General features: G+C 34.8%; 1 protein-coding gene across 6 annotated transcripts in view; it reads left to right on the top strand.

Annotated features, from left to right (window-relative positions):
* The window catches only part of NPAS3 (neuronal PAS domain protein 3), a 589,208-nt gene that overhangs the window by 171,952 nt on the left and 400,060 nt on the right, over positions 1-17,196 (top strand). For 4 of the 6 annotated variants that reach the window (XM_085582101.1, XM_085582102.1, XM_085582103.1 and 1 more), the window contains 2 exons: positions 5,549-5,793; positions 5,907-5,957. In XM_085582101.1, the coding sequence (XP_085438227.1) occupies positions 5,549-5,793; positions 5,907-5,957 (296 nt within the window). The remainder of the gene's footprint in view (positions 1-5,548; positions 5,794-5,906; positions 5,958-17,196) is intronic. The other 2 variants (XM_021542664.4, XM_021542666.4) reach the window with 1 other exon arrangement.

A 17,196-nucleotide genomic window follows, 5' to 3' on the forward strand; every position in this document is an offset into this window, starting at 1 on the left:
GTCCAAAGTATAGTAACATTATGTCACATCATATTAGTGTGAAACAAAGTAAGAAAAAAAGAGGATCTTTCCAGCATTACTCATTTAGAATTGTGCAAATTCACAACTATGGACTCAGGAGCAGCATAAATTTGTTGCTTTATGTAATACTATAACTATGCTCACTAGCAAGTAAGCCTGCTTGTGTTCTTTATATTGGGAAAGACTATACACAAAGGAACATATATAATTTAAAGTCTCTTTCAGAGGGCTGAATGGGCTGAATCACTTATCTCCAAATTTTTTAGTAGCAGATTCATTGTGCACTCTAATGTTGCATAGCCTTTCCTTATATCTGATTTCTTTTCTGTGAAATGGTTATAACATTCATCTGACTGTCCTTCAGAGAGTTGGATACTGTTTATAGAGGACCTTTAGATCCTTGACTTTAAAAGACTAGACTAATAGAGGAATATACACAGAGACACATTGCTTCATTCTCTGTAAAGCCTGTTATAAACATTATTAGATATTGAGTGTTATTTGTATAATATATCTGGAGTTGCTGCTACTAATCCACATTGTTAGGGGCTTAAGACATTCACTAGTGGTCAGTAACAGCTGGGTTAACAAGTATGAAAATGTTTAGTATATAAGAAAAAGTGCTCTGTTTCTGGTATACTTTTGCATTTCTAAAATTTCTGCTGAAATCAGGGAGGATTTCAATGCCATTCTCAAAAATACTGTGCACGCTTTGTGACAGTTTGCCATACTTCTCTGCTTGTGAAGCAGAAAAGTGAATGGAAATGCACTTGTGAATGGAAATGAGCAGTAACTATGAAAGCACAACAGATAAGCTCTCCATTGGCTCAAGCCACTATATCTCGAGTTCAGCAGTCCATCAGTCCCTAAAACCTTGTTTTATGGCTGTTGCTTCCAATGCAATCTCTGTTTGTGACAAGCCCGACGAAGGTACCACAAATGGCAGCGGTGCTGTTGTGTGGGGCTGAGCAGAGCGAGGCCGATGTTCTGAGGAGCTCTGCTTGGGGGGTCTCGCCTGCGTTTAAGGGAACAGTGTAGGTGAAATGGAAATGTGAGCTGCCTTTCTAAAACTAGGCAAGTCTGCGAACCACTGCTTTCCAAGCTGTATTTTGAAATTGCAAGCAAAAATTATTTGTAACTGCAACCATTCCCCTGTTTTCATTCAAAATGTAAATTCACATAATTAAATTATTTCACAGATTTTTCCTGCTGAAATTGAGGCACGGAAGTGAGGTATTTTAATGACCATGAGATTAGGTCAGTTGGTTAGAGCATGGTGGTAATAACAATCAACATCATGAACCCCATCCCCAGCTAGGCCATTCAGTTGGATTTGAGGATCCTTGTGTGTCATTTCCAGCTCAGCATATTCTATGATTCTTTGAACATATGCTAAAAAGCCCTTGTCTAGGTCAGTATATCTGTTTTTATGCCATAACATGTTTGATTGCCATTAAATACTACAAAAATTGGAATCTGTGATTGTCCCAGTTTTAAAGTGACAGATGTCAATTGGTCAGGCATGTGAAGATTGTGGGTGTGCACACAGATATAGATGCGTGTATATGCTTATGAATGTAAAGTATATAAAATTATGTGAAATAAAATATGGAGTAGGTTAAGCTTGGAATGACCACAAGCACAATGAAATCACAAGTGAATTACGAGTACCAATAAAACTTTTATGCAACACCATATTATCATGTCTTCTGCATCTGCTGTGTCTTCAATAGAAAATCTACTTTAGAAATGTCATGTATACCATTTTAGAATTATATGGTAGTATTTATTGTACCCTTTCATCTGTAAAAGCCAGACCAACCTTTATATCAGTCCATCTGGAAAGGTCTTAAAAGGAAAAAATAAAATATATTTTAGAAACCATATCTAAAATATCATTAGTTTTCAAGCCATTAAATATCCTGTTTATATGGTCCTGCTTCTCAGAATTATCATGAGCTATCAGCTGTAAACCTCTTTGTCTTCTTTAGAGGAATCTGTATATGGGAATTCTATGAGCAATATCTTAAGGGAATGTATGAAGTTTCACCATTGCATGACAACATCATCCCTTTACATTGTACCCTGATGCATCCTGATCCAATTGTCTTAGCTTCTATCCCCATTCCACAGGAGGCAAGGAGGGAGCAATATTTATTTTCCAGTATTACTCTCTTGTTGATACTGTGGCTATTATATGTAGATTTGATTGACTGCTGGGGAATCTTTTTCGTCATTTGAGAACTCTTAAACACGTGATGCTTGCTTTCTTGGTGCTTTCTGACTGTTTTTGAAAGCCACTTAGTAAACGTGTATAGTTTCCAACACTTTAAATTTTCTTCTTAGCAAAAGAGGCTGTGTATTTGTTTTTGCAGCCTGATACTTAACAATTCTTTATGTTCCAAGAACCACCTCTAGCTCCAGGTGTCATGTGACAGGAACCAAGAGGAATTTTGGTCCTGTTTCTGCATCACTGTTTTCTTCTGGGAGCTTCACACTCCTCTTTTCTAGCATCCTCTTGGGATTATTAGTGCCAGTACTTTGCTTTATTAAGAGCATCTGACAATGAAGCTGATGTTGCCTAACAGAATCACAGGTGCCAGAAAGGATTAACAGCCATGTTTAGGTTGTATCTAATGAATTCCTGCATCCTGCTGAGGAAATCATTGCTCCCAAATTAAGGACCCATTTTATCAGCATAACTGCAGTGTCCAACAGCACAGTATATTTCCCTAGTGGAATTACATAGAGTAGAAATTAGGACTTGTGTGCACATATCCTCAGACACTCTTTCTTAATTTAGCTTAATGGCACTGGTGCCAAGAGAAGAGTGCTCCAAGTTACAAATTCCTTGACTTGATTCATGGGGTGCCATGAAGCTTCCAGAAATGACAATATAACAAATTGTTGGGAGAAAAAGTGAGTTATTCTCAATACTGTTTCTCAATAGTTTATTTTGTTTATTGTGTCAGCTCCCCATCCCTTCTATTTTTTTTTTTTGTTGTATAAGTTTGAATAACCATAATTATTCTGTTTGCTGACACAGGTAGCCTCACTTTTCAGTTTAACTGACTTCCATTGCAAACTGTTGCTGATACAGTAATGTTTTACATAAGTTTACATTCCAGTGTATTATTCAATAGTTTCAGCAATCTCCTGAAGCCTCTATAGGACTTGTAAACTATGGATTTTTAGACTATTGTGTTCCTAAGGAATATTCTATCACCACTCAATTTCAAACATTTTTCCATTTCAGAAGTTGCTGAGATCTGTAATTTTTCTGATTTGTGTTACTAGGGTTCTTTAACAATCTCCCATTTTACATAGGGATATAATGAAGTGCTTTGGGAAGAATGTGTGGACCTCTTGGTGCAGACTTTCAGAACAGATCTATAATCTCAGTTCTTTTACTAACATAATTTGGGGACTTTAATTTTCAGGCTTGGCTTCTGGGAAAAAAAAAGGTGATGACAGGCAGAAAAGGCCATGTCTTGTGCCATGAAATTGAGCTTTCACTTGGAAGCAATTGTGCAGAGACATTTTCCTGCCTTTTCCTTGTGTTTCTGTTGTATATATTTAACTTGTAGAGGGTGTACTACTTCCTTGGAATTAATTGGACAGTTCATACCTCACAGAGTTTTAGTTCCCATATGTCTGTGTATACATCAAATACTTTTATCTCTTGTATTTAATGCACCTTTTGGGGGATATCCATGATGGTAGATATCTAAAATTTAAAATTCAAGAGAGGTGCATCTACAATGAGTATTGTGAAATCTTATTTTTCAGGTACTTTCTTCCTAGAATATCATTTACAAATCAAGGTGCTAGCATTCTGTATAGAGTTTATAAAACCAAGTATGTACTTTACTGTATCATTCAGTAGGATTCTGTATCTTTGTCTGTGGGTAAGGATGTGTTTACTCCTGTATCTTTATCTCACCATTCCTATTTCTTAGCCAGATTTTCTTTTTAAATATAGTTGCTATTGGTGTGGAATTGTGTAGGGAATGTAACATGTTAACCATACTAAGGGAACTGTCATGGAGTGATTTCATATGTGTGTTAAGGGCCCAGCTTATATGCCGTACCAAGTTTGAAGTGGCAGAGATGGCTACAAAAATGCAGGTGGTTATGAATATTAAAGAAAGAGAAACTCTTCATTTTATTCCCGAGTTAGAAAAACAGGTAAATAGAGCTCTTAGCTTCATGGTGTTTTATCTGCATGCCTTAATTCTACTGATTTGCTTCATATGTCGGAGTGCTTTTGTAGATCTTGTCATTAGGGCTTTTTTGTTGATAAATCCAAGGTTTCAGGAAGGGTTGTGGAAGCTGGAGAGAAGCATTTATTCCATTGTACACTGGTTATATTCTAGGTCTGTGGTAAAACATCTACTAGCTAATAGATTTGTGGCTTTAACTTCATCACATTAGTAGGTAAACAAATGAAGCAAAGGAAAGATAGACCCTTAATAAGATATAAGAACAGTTTCTACTCACCTTGCACAGTGATGGGCTGACACCAGCCCCAGTGTCAGCACCAGCCCGTGTCCATCAAGGCAGATGTACTGCAAAGCTTATACTATCCTGAGTTGAACACTTTTCTCTGTGTGAAAAAAACCGAAAAAAAGCCCCCAGGTGTTAACCACTGCCATCTCACTGCTTCCAGGAGTTTTACACCAATTAAACAAAAAGCACAGGAGTAAAATTAGAATTATTTTTGTGTGTCTGTCTATTGGCAGTAGCAAATGATACAGTGATGAAACAGGACTGACTGAATGAATGCATTTCCAGCAGCTCAATGTAAAGCAGAAGATCCTTTCTGATCAAAAAGTTGTCAGTCTGCCATATATGTGGTAGTGAATTGCAATCAGAAATTTGAATCACATAACTGTATTAACAGCTTTCTCACCCCACTGACAAAGGTTACCACTTCCACTGAAAAGACAGTTGAACAACTCCTAAAGAACAGCTTCATGAAACACAGGAGTTTTTCCATTATTACCCCAGACTTACACTTCTGTGTCTCAGCAGTTAGTGTACAACCTGTTTGGCCATCTTGGCTGTGCTGTAGCTCCTGTCAGAGGGGGCAAACACTTGAATCATCTGCTTGTAAGCTTCTTCCAAGAGTCGGAATTTGACAAAAATCAAGGCAAAATTGGCTTACAGTGAGTCAGGAGAAGCAATGGCACCTAGACAGATAAACCCCAGATGTACAAAATATGCTTGGGATTTTTTTCTTGAGACTGGCAGCAGACAAAGGCAGGCTAAAAAGGAAATGGCTAAAGTGATTTAAGAGTAGTTACATCATATGTTGACTACCAGTGAAACTCATATATTATTGTTAGTTTCAGTCATTCAAGTGTGAAGTGCCATTTTATACTTCCAGAATTCTGTAGATCCAAATGCAACAGCACTTCAAAAGTGTGGTCATCTGAAGAGAAGACCAGAAGTGAAAAAGTAAATTGGTTGAATGTGACAGAGCACTAATACTGATGAATGTCCTACTTTCTTTCTTTTCTTTCAGTTTACAAGCTTTGAGGAAGGAAAAGTCCCGAGATGCTGCTCGCTCTCGCCGGGGAAAGGAGAATTTTGAATTCTATGAGTTGGCAAAGTTGTTGCCACTGCCTGCAGCCATTACCAGTCAGCTTGACAAGGCATCCATCATCCGACTTACAATTAGCTATCTGAAAATGAGGGACTTTGCTAATCAAGGTGATCCTCCATGGAACTTGAGGATGGAAGGACCTCCACCTAATACATCAGTAAAAGGTATGGAGTAAATATTGTTGTGTGCTGTAGAATATGGCAGTGTTTAGTAACCTCTAAATTGAAATTTTTACCTTCATCCTTTCTTCTTTCCCTGCATATCAAATCCTTTAAAGGGATTCAAATATGGAAATCTGAGGTCTGCATGAGAAAGACACCATGTGAAGGTGAAATAAACCTCTTATTTCAATTATTTTTTATTTAACAACGAACCTATGGTGTAACTATTACAGCTGTAAGTCTTCTGGGTGGTGTAGACTAAATTATTTCAAATTATTTACCTGTTATTGTGTTACTTTGTTTTAGTATTTTATATAAGTTTATGCGTGAGAGGAAAATGGCATTATTCCTTGATTTGAGAACTCAGTCTCTTAATTTTCTGGCTATAACTTAAATGTAGAATCACATATTTCTGAAGTTTGAAAGCATCACATCCAAATACTTTTCAGCTGAGAGACTAGGATATTATTTATCCTCTTGTAATGTCCATCGAAATTATTTTGACTACTGAGCCAGTAGGCATTTATCAACAAAATAAACTATTATTGTACTAAATGCTCTCTTTTAATTCTCAAACAAGCAGTTGGGGAGCAAAAGCAATGTTTTATATGTGAATTGCCACAAACTAGAGGCTGTGTGCATGTTGTTCCTAAATAGTCTTTCCAATGACCCTTTAAAGTGGACTTTTTTATTAGGGACTAAGTTGCAGTAATAGAAATCAGGATTACCAAACCTGGGATTTCTGGATGTCCTGTCTTTGACAGCATAGAATACTCCTTTATTTTAGCTACTGATCTCATGTTTTGAAGGAAACATATATATGGATGAAGTATATGAGATTTGAGCACTTCACGTTTTTTACACAAGTTATGAACTATAAACTCTTAATCTACACTAAACTAGATAGAATGTATATAGCATGAGGCAAACGAAGAAGCCAGCTTTAAGGGTTGAGGGAGGAGGTAGAAATAGAATCTTATTTATCAGCCCACAGCTGTCCATGAAAGGTTACTTGTATTGATGGTGCAAAGTGCTTTAACCTGCTCTTCCATTTGAAGGAAGTGATACTATTTAAGGAAAGTTAAAATTTTAAATGGATGGAGAGAGGTATGGAGGGCAAAAACCAATGCAGATTCAGATTGAGGATTTGGTAGCTGGACAAAGTTCCATCATTTAATATATTTAATTTATATTATCTACCTCATCATATATAATTCTCACAGAGGAAAAAAAAAGCAATAATTACATCATCCAGGGCATGAGTGTAACTCGGTTCATTAGGCTTCTGATATAATATGCAAATGTTCCCTGTTTTTACAGGATGAGAGTTTGTTCTCAGGCAATTAAACATTTTTTCAAGGTAGATGTAAAGTGGACTCTGCCATACAATCTATGATCTGTTTGTGCTTCTACAAGCTGTCCTGTGTAACTGAAACTCTGACCTCTGCCAATCTCTGTATATTTTTAGAGTATCTGGGATCTGTTTTTCATTATCCTCTTCTAGAATATATACCTGAGTACTGAACCTTCCTTCTTGTGCAAAGATTCTTATGAAGAAAATAATTTTAAGAAGGAACAAAATCTTATTCTTAGACAGCAACAGCAAGAATCTGATCTAGATTAATGTTTCTCCCTAAAACAGAGCTGGGTAAACATTTAATGTCTGTTTACCCTATCTGATATAATAACCCTGCCCCTCCAGCCATCTAGTGCTATGTTTCTCATTCCTTTAGGTTCAAGGGGTGTGGGGGCTCAGGAAGGGGTTTTGACTTTTTTTTTCTCCTGTTTGGGTGTTTAGCTTAATGCTATGTAGGATTGTATTATTTATGTGTCAGTATATTGAAGCAATGCTTGATGAAAGTGTTTCATTGTATAAGAATTCCCCATAAGCAGCTTTAACTATATAGTACAGGTATATTTTATGACTTCACCAGTTCTACTTACATAGAAACCTGTTAACACATTCTGTTGAAACACTCATGAAATTACATCAAAAAAATTCAGTTTCATTTATTAAGGTTGCTTTTTGCTGCCCTTGAAGAAGTTCATATGTATAAACGATCTCACATAAATAGCTTGCAGGTTCATGTGACATATGGATGATAAACCTACAATAAAACACTAGACATTATACTTTGTATGTGCACAAGCAATCTTCTGAATAGACTTTAAATTATTTTGGAAATTATTTGAGAGGTACTTACATCGAATAAGCAACTGCTATTTTTTTTCTTCCACCAAATGTGTTGGCCTGCTTGTGTTAATCATTCATTTTAAAAGCTTGGTTTTAAATTTTTCCCCCAGTACTGTACAGCAATTTAATAATTTTAATTTACTGTTTTGGGAAGTTCCTTTACTCTGCCCTATGTTTATCACAGCTTTTCTTAGAAGTCTGTAAAGTCTGATGAGTTTGTTTTCTTATGCCTATTGTGTAGTGATCACTACAAGTTGTGCTTGCAAATGAGTGCTCAGGTAACTCCATATAATATTTTCAGAGTCAATTACTTCATGGAAATATCTTGAGCAATTGGAAAGAAACAGATAGTTTTCTCCATTATTTCATAAATATCTGTATTGTTATAATACAGATCAAATCTGCAATGAACATTATGCATTATTCAAGAAATGACCAGGCATTCTCAGCAGTGTTTCAGCTAAATAACTGATGATTGTAACCTTTAAAGAAATCTCATTGTGGTGACTATTGGTAAATCATTTCTCCATTCATAGTAATCTTTATTTAGAGGCGATCTAAAAACCATTATATCTTTTATTAATCTTAAAAGCAATAGCCAATGATTTGACATTTGCTAAAAATGGAAAAAAAATTCCATCCTCTAATACAGAAGACTTCAGTCATTTTTCTTTTGGTACATTGTCTAAGGCTTTCTGTTTGTAGGAATTCTCAGTCCTTATAAACAAACACACACACAACTTATAGCAGATACTTATCTATACTTGTCTATCTATATAGACAGTTCTTAAAGACTGTGTGATTCTATATGGAAGAAAATAATCAAGATGTTACTTATAGTCAGTAGGAATAAAATTTCCAGTCTTTGATAGTACATACAATGTGTTATCAATAACAGTACTATTCTCCTGGGTTTCCATCCTTCCAAAAGTCTTTCTTCCAGTTCTGAGGTATGTTCTGAGGACAACAGTAAATGAGCTGCTTACCAATTTTTTGAACTAAAATGTGCGTTTCCTGAAAGTTGTCTGGAAATAGAAGTATTTTCATTGTATTTACTGTGTGTTCGGGCAGAAAGTGGTCACATGGAACTTGAAATCCTCTTATGAATTTTGATACTAGGCCGTGTAGTCCTGTTCCAACATCAAACTCTTGTGAGCACCTTTGTAGTTTGGAATATTGTCTTCAAATTATTTACTTTAAATTTTATTGCATTTTAAGCACAAACTGTTTCTCAAAGCATTCAAAAATCATGCAAATTTTCATGTTATTTTCCACTGTATTGTGGGTCCTTTTGCTAAGCCACATGTTTTCCCTTTTTTTTTTCCTTAGCACTGAAAAGAGGAAGGGAGAGGAGGAATTTGAGGCACGGTGATGTTTTCAGTGTGTTGAATGTGTTTGTCTGATTGAAAGTTGTGCTGTGTATTTTGGTTTTTGGCAATCTTTGGGACATTGGTTTTGACTCAGGACCACTGCCATTATAAAAAGAAGGCTCATGATCCTTTGCCTTGAACAGAGTTTCCAGCTTTTACAATTTCTGTTTCTATTGAAAGAGAAAATAAATCCAGTATTCTGTGCCTAATTGCAAATCTTTGTCCTGGTAATTTGCCATCATGACACGGAAATAGTTATCATATTTTAAGTTTTTTCATTTTCATTGAAGTGAGGTGGTAGTTTCTGGTTTTGGGGATACAAATGTTTTTGCAAGGCCACAAGTCTTTTCCTGTTGAATGATGTAACATTTGGAACCTAGACTATATAAGACAACTTTGGACATGTCAAGTTAAAAGTGGCCTTATAATTTTTATTTTTATATGCCAAAACTTAACATTTTATGCTACATAAGTAAAAAAAGTCTTACTTCTGCTCTAAGAGAAGAGATGCGTGGGAGATTGTAGCTGCGGAATGAAAAAGTATTTCAGTAAATAGTACTGACTGACTGGTAGGTTGTGTAAAAATGTCACTTTTAGTTTAGCCATCTCTACTTTTAGTGTTCCATGTTCTGAAATTAGGTAGTTTTACACATTTGTATTCTGGAATTAATATATATGAGTAGTAGGAGAAATCAGATTCTCTCAGAAGTATTTGTGTTGTATTGAAATATTTCTCATCCAAATTGTTCTTGTTCAATGTAAGGAAATACAACTCTGAAAAGTTCCTTGCCATAAAGCACTCAATGTTACTTCAAGTCTATATTGGTAGAGAGATTTAAAAAAAATTGATAAACACAAGAAGAAAAATTACACTTTTAAAGGAAAAACGTGCAATTTTAATTTAACTAGCATGTTTTTCAAAGGTTCCATTCTCACAATAAACAATGTATATAAGTCTAAGCTGAAAATGAACTTGATGTCATATCATATTGCAGGGCTTGGGGTTGAGGAAATAAGTCCAGCACTTTGAATTCTCTGGGAAAGAAAACAAGCAATAATGATAATTGGAAAGTATGGTAATTGTTATCCCAAATGTCAAGTGGAATTACATTCATTAATTTAAATATCTTTTTCCTAATATTTTTTGTGCTAGATATGTATGCATTTATAAGAGATTAATAAGTTGCTCTCTTCTGCATGACCTCATTGTGGAAACACTTTAAATAACATTGCCTGTTGTTAGCCTTTAATATTTTAAATGGAGTGTTGTCTTCTGAGTAGGAAGTGCAAGGTAGTGCAAGCCTTTCCCTGCTAAAACCCACAAGCCTTCCAGTAAGACCAGTCTTCTGTTCTGGACCCCTACACAATTCTGTCTCAGGGAAACCATCTATAAGGGCAAAGTAAGGATTATTTTCTTCCATAGTATTTTTGGCCTAAGGCATTGTTTTTCAAAGTTTGATTTGAAAAACTCAATCAGATGAAAACAGGATAATGCAGATGAATTTGTGTCATTCCTTGATACAAAAAGGGTCTCCAAATTCAGATGCCTTGTGCAAAATTTCTGCTCTTGTGCTGGAGAATTCAGATAGCCCTGTAATTTATTTCTCCCTGCCTTGCAGGCATTGTTCTTATGAGAATCTGATTCCTGTTTATATATAGGCTACTGTTGTGCTCTGACTATGTATCAGTACCAACCACTGATTGTAAACATGATGTTTATCCATTGTAAACCTGTTTATGTGGCAGTGCAGCCATAGGCAGAGGTACTTTAGTCTTCGACCTATTGTGTGAGTTAAAGAGGATTAGTTTTTTTTGATGTGACAGAAACCAAGTGATGAAAATATACAGAGGTCAGTGGTAAAACATAAATGTTTTCTATGAGAATTATTGATGGTTTTCTCGTATGAAAAATATGGGACCCAGAATGAGGTAGCTCAGCTTGAATCTCATTGTCATAGACAAGATAATTGAATATGAGACTGAGTTGGTGGTTGCCTGGTGGCAAGTGATCATGACCTGATTGACTTCAAATTGCAAATGGGGGAGGGTGTCAACAAATATGCTTAGTGCATTTCAGGGACTGTTTGCCTAGTGGGGAAACTGAGGGATGAAACTGATCATGAAGAAAAATTTAGATGGAGAAAAATAGAATAAAAGTTAGAACTAGAACCCCTAAGACTAGAACTCCTAAAGAAAAAAAGAAAAGGAATTATAATTTCCTATGCACCTGAAAACTCTAAAACTGTGTCCTTTTCCAGAGGACAGTAAAATAATTAACTTGAAAAAAATATGTATGTGTATTTATAGAGATCTTACATAATTAAAGGGGAATATATAGAAAGATAAACTGGAATGTCTAAGGTGCAGAATATTGGCAAAGACAAGTAGAGACATTAAGAAAAAAAATCTAATGGGATTAGAAAAATTCAAGAAAGAATGGGTTTTATGTGTATTAAAAGTGTTAAATAATTCTGGCAAGAGTAGACTCTTTAGCAGTAAGGTAAAATAAAACTTCTAATGATGCATAAAAGGTAGAAGAGTTTGATAAGGTTTATTTAAGTGCTTGCTTGTACAGAATCAATTCTACAAATCTTTCTAGTTCTTGTTACAATACAATACAATTTTCAGGACAATCCATACTTTGCAAGTGCTGGTGTTGTGAAGTTTATAGTACTGAGCTGTTTCAGCTTCAAAGCATTATAGGCAGAATACGGGGACATTTCCTGCACTAAAAGGATAAACGAAAGATTGTTATATTTTTTCAACAAACATGGATGAATGGGAAGTAATTCTTATCAAACAAACCTAGCTTAAACGTCTGAAATTGCCAGTCCGGTTAGCTAGGATTTGCATATATACTGAAGTATTTGTAAGCTATTTTGAGTCCTAGTTCATAACAATTATGGTTTTGAAATATTGTAAGAATATGTTAGTAGAACCAAGTTAAACACATTAACTGTATTAATTGCTCTTGGAAAGTGGATTGAAGTGATACTTACTATTAAGAAAGGAGTTTCTGGTTTTCTACAGAATCTGCTCTGGGTATGATTATCAAGAAACTGGGAGTAAATATGGATTGAATGCTGATTTAAAATTCTCAAATTACAATGATGTTTGGATCATAGACAATGATCTGTGCAGCTTAGTAAATCAAACCTAAAATTTATTTGTTTCAGTATAAGAATGTTGTTTTTTTGATGTTGTTGTAGTTATTATTATTACTACTATTATTATTTTAATGTTGTCAATGCTGTACTAAATGCTAAAGGACTTTGAAAGATTTTTGGACTTTTGTGAAGCAGAACAGAAATAATGGGAAAAGTATATCAAGTTATGTTCTCTTTTTTTTTAATTAATTTTTTTGCATGAAGAAAGGCATAAAAAGAATCTACCAGATCCTTCCACTTCTGCGAGCAGAAATAAATGAATTATTTACTTTCTCATGGTGCTTTATTTGTATCATAAAAAGTTCTATCCATCACTTCTGTGGAGACACAAAGCATTTACTGCTGATAACAAGTTAATACTTGTTCTAAAATGTTGTCAATCAGATGTCAGTCCCTAGAAGAGTTGTTTATTGCTAGAACTTTACCTTGAAACTTAATAATTAAATAGGAAAAGAGCAAAACAGTAAGTGTTTTAAGAACAAGGAAATAGAAAAGGTGACATTAGTGTTTTTTCTCTCACATCAACTACTGCATTTCTATTACACTGCAATTCATTTTCCTTTCTCTTCTTGTGCAGTTCCAATGATTTGGTCAATATTGCATATTTATTGTGTTTATTTAATATAGTTTATTATTTTTAACCATTTGACTTTTTTTTTTTCTGAGTTCAGAGCTGAAACCCCAAATATCAAAATATCTTCCTCTTGTGTTTGGTGTCCAGGGCTGACTCTCTCCTTTTTTTAGTCCTGCATCTTTCTCTACATGTGTGCATCCTTAATGCAGCCTTTGTAATGAAAACAGTCTGGTGAAGAATATTAATATTTAAAAGAAACTCCAAAGTTTTTAACTTTTCACTTTATTCTTTCTTTCTTCAATGTGGATGCCTTTCTGTGTACAGTAGTCCTTAGCATGTCAATAAAAATTCACTCATAAATTGAGAACATAGTTTCCTTATTCCAGCTAAAAGATGGTGGGTGTTGCCATTACAATTCATGGTTTAGAACATTGATGATGTTGGCTCAGTGGGTTTTGGCAAAAGCATAGGCTTCAGACTTGCAGAGGTAAATATATCAGGAGAAGTAGGTATTGATGGTTGCTTTGGCTCTTACTTTAGTTGAGATACTAAAATAAACCAGGGTAAACTTTCAAATTAAAATGAAATTAATTTCTTTTCACTATAATCATATGGATTTTCATCCAGTAGAAATTTCTGTGTACAAGTCAGTGCCACAACATCCGCTTTTCCAAAGCTCTTAATAAAATGCTTCCATATGATTTTTACATTCATGTTTTATGTTGCATGGGTTAGCTCCAGGTGGTCTTTTTTAGAAGCATGAATATCTTAAATTATATGTGCAGTCTACATAACTTTTTGAAATAACGCACATGATGGGGTTAGCCAATTACAGATGTGCAATGAATCCGGTGTGCCAAAAACGCTTGTTCTGCTTTTTGCTTGTAGTAATCAGGAACAGTAATCACCGCTGTAGTTTTTGATATGTAAAATGAAAAAAGGCTGTTGCTATCTGCAGATTGCAATATCTGATGGAACTTCTATTTGTCTTTTTATTCACCCTTTTCTGAGCAGAAGGAAAGTGTCTTTGCTATAAAGGGTGCTTTGGACAAAGCCTCAGTCAAGCTTAATATTGTAGTGCATCATTTTGCAAATGAAAGCGGTTGAGGAACAGGATCTTGTGGTTGGATTTAATAGTTTCAGTATAGCATTCATACCTTAGCCTCCTCAGCTGGGCAGAGAATGTAAAGACATACATAAAGCCCTGCTGCATTCAATAGAGCTTAAGTCTTCTATTATTGTAGCTTATTGGTTTTCTGGGTCATCTGAACTTCTACCATATATCTCCCATTGAATGAATCCTGCTTTTAGATCTTGTTGAGGGATATCTATTGCAGGGCTAATAAATACATCTGTATGAAGATAATGAATGAAACAGAAACCTAGAAAAACCCCCAAATGAACAAACTAAAAAAAAAAAAAAGCAAACAGATTGGGGTGCTTAGAGGGAATAAAGCACTGTAACTGAATGGGGTTTTACGATATTTGTTTTACCAAGAGTTACATCACTCTGTATTGCAAGTAAAAGATTATGACTCAAAGACAATATTTTGTCTGAAATGGAAGAAAACACAACATATTTTTTTGAAATAGAAAACCTATGTTTCCCATATCATATGTTTGCAGTTGTACATGTACTAGCATTTTCCAAAGTGACTGTCTCAATATTTGGAGCAAATAGTGGAGCCCTGGAAGTGAAGTATATGAATTCAATAATAATATTTATTTTCATGTAATAGTTATATTAGATTCTTATGATCAACAGAGCAAGATTTAGATACTGATGGTAGATCCAGCCGTTTTAAAAACCAAAGTGCACTGATTTTGTATTTATATAATATGCAAGTAAAACCACAGTCTGGCCAAAGTTTGACCACAATATCAACGCAGCTTAATTTCTGCAACTGTTCTCTTTGAAGCCAGAGGAACGAAATCGAGTTTCCACCAAATCCCTATGCTCTTGTGGTCTCCCATTTCAATCAGGGATATAAAGTAGAATACAATGAATCCATAGTAAAGACTTTCCCAGGACATTAGAGAGATCAGTAAAAACTGTTTTCATTAGCTGTCAGTAATTAAAGAACACCCTTCATATAGAGCTTACAATTTAGAGAACATGTAAGCCTCTATATCTACCCGAGATCACAAGTGAAATAAGAATCAGTACACAGCTCAGAAACTTGTGTTGTTTTAAAATATCAGGCTCCCTTAAGGAAGATAATATTCTGTTTATTTGCTAGCTTTTAATCCAAAGTGAGTATTTTTATTTTGAATTTCAGAGGTTTTAGTCACTGCACTTTGTTACTATGGAAGGAAAGAAAGGCAAGTGCCTCACAAAATACTTAAACACCATTGTGCCAGAGTTGTCCTCCTGAATGGAGCTGTTAGGAAATTCTTACCTTCATATCATCACTTGAGCTCATCATGCTCTATAATTCTTACACACAGAGTTAGCTGAGTGCATCTGCACATGCATGTATTTGTTGTCATTTTGAATTTTACTTGTATCCTATAAAAATTCTTTTTGCTTTGCATAGGATGATACCACATGCAAGTACAAAATTCTCTTATTTCATCATGTATAAAATAGTTAAACACATATTTATAATCATAAAAGGAAGACAGAGAAATCTCTTTACTCACATTTTAATACATATAGACAATTCCCAGACTTTACCTATAGCAAAAATAATATTGTCAAGACTACATTACTGTAGATCTTAAAGAAAACCATTTGTGCAAAAGTTAGGAAACATCAGGAACTGCTTTTTTATTTTCTTTTATAGATACATATTTTATTTTTACAATTATAAGAGCAATTGTGCATCTATATATCCCCTTTCAAATTTGAATTACTCTGTATGTGAGCTGTTTCTCATCCTCTTGATGCAAAACAGTACTGATAATGCTAATAGAGAAATTGAGGCATATACAGATTTAGGGTTAACTTTTCAAAGAAGCACAGCGCTCCAACTGGAGACAGATTTCAATAGATCTCTGATCCTATTCAGCAACAAAATAAATAGCCAGATTTTCAAAAGATTTCAGCACTTTGGTAATCTGATCATAAGAAGCAGCTGCTGAGCACATTTGCAAAGCCAAGAGTGACTTTTCAATATCTCATGAGAAGTGTGTGTTAGAGCAGGAAATAGAGCCCTCTTCCATGACCTAAGACCGAGAGTCCAGTTCTTAACCAATAACATCTTCATGTCCTTTGCAAGAATGCTCTATTAAATGAAAGGAATTTTAACAAGTTTAGAAATTTAACCCATGTCTATGAGGAGATATTTTTCAGAATAACATGAAGATTTGCACTCAGGGTAGGTGCAAATGAAGAAATTGGATAGGAGGAATATTGCTAATCCATTTTATATTGCATCTCTGTGTTATATTATCTTAATTAGATGTTCTCATAATAAAGAAACCCTCCCTTCAGTAATTTTTAAAGATTTTGTAGTCCATTGCCAATCTTTTAGATGTCAAAATAGAATAACTAGGTATTCTAAAAAAATCTACAAAAGTCTATAACGTTTATATTGTATGGCAAATCCAGGTGTGATGGATTTTCTGTGCACCTCCACCTTCCTAAACCAGTCTGAATTTATAGGGTTTTTTTTTTATTTATACTTTAAATGCTTCTTTCTATCCCTTCCTAAAGGTGAATAAATAGGGTGTTTAATTTTATTCTTCTGAGGATAAAATTTTTTTGTCATCTATTTAATACTTTAAAACACCATTTTCTCTTTACCTCCATTTCTGCTTATTTAATATATCAGTGCTGTTATTTATTCTTCTTGACTTGCTTTGTGTAGCTTCTGTCTCTCTAGCCTTTTTTTTTTCCCTCTGCTATTCTTTTGCTCCAACATCCTATCTTGAAGATTTAAAGGGCAGGTTTTCTTTTATGAATGTTACTCAGGAGCTGAGAGACAAATTAGTAGCTCACCTAACCTCATCATATATTTGGCTTTAGTTGGTTTCTTCAACATCCTCATGGAGCATCTTGATTCTCCAATAGACTCATTAGACATAAAGGAACTGTATTTTACATACAGGCAGCTATGTTGAGAGGCCATTTGCTTTGTAGCTATTCACTCATCACTA

This window comes from Lonchura striata, chromosome 5 (assembly GCF_050655825.1).
Source record: "Lonchura striata isolate lonStrDom1 chromosome 5, ASM5065582v1, whole genome shotgun sequence".
NCBI lineage: Eukaryota > Metazoa > Chordata > Aves > Passeriformes > Estrildidae > Lonchura > Lonchura striata.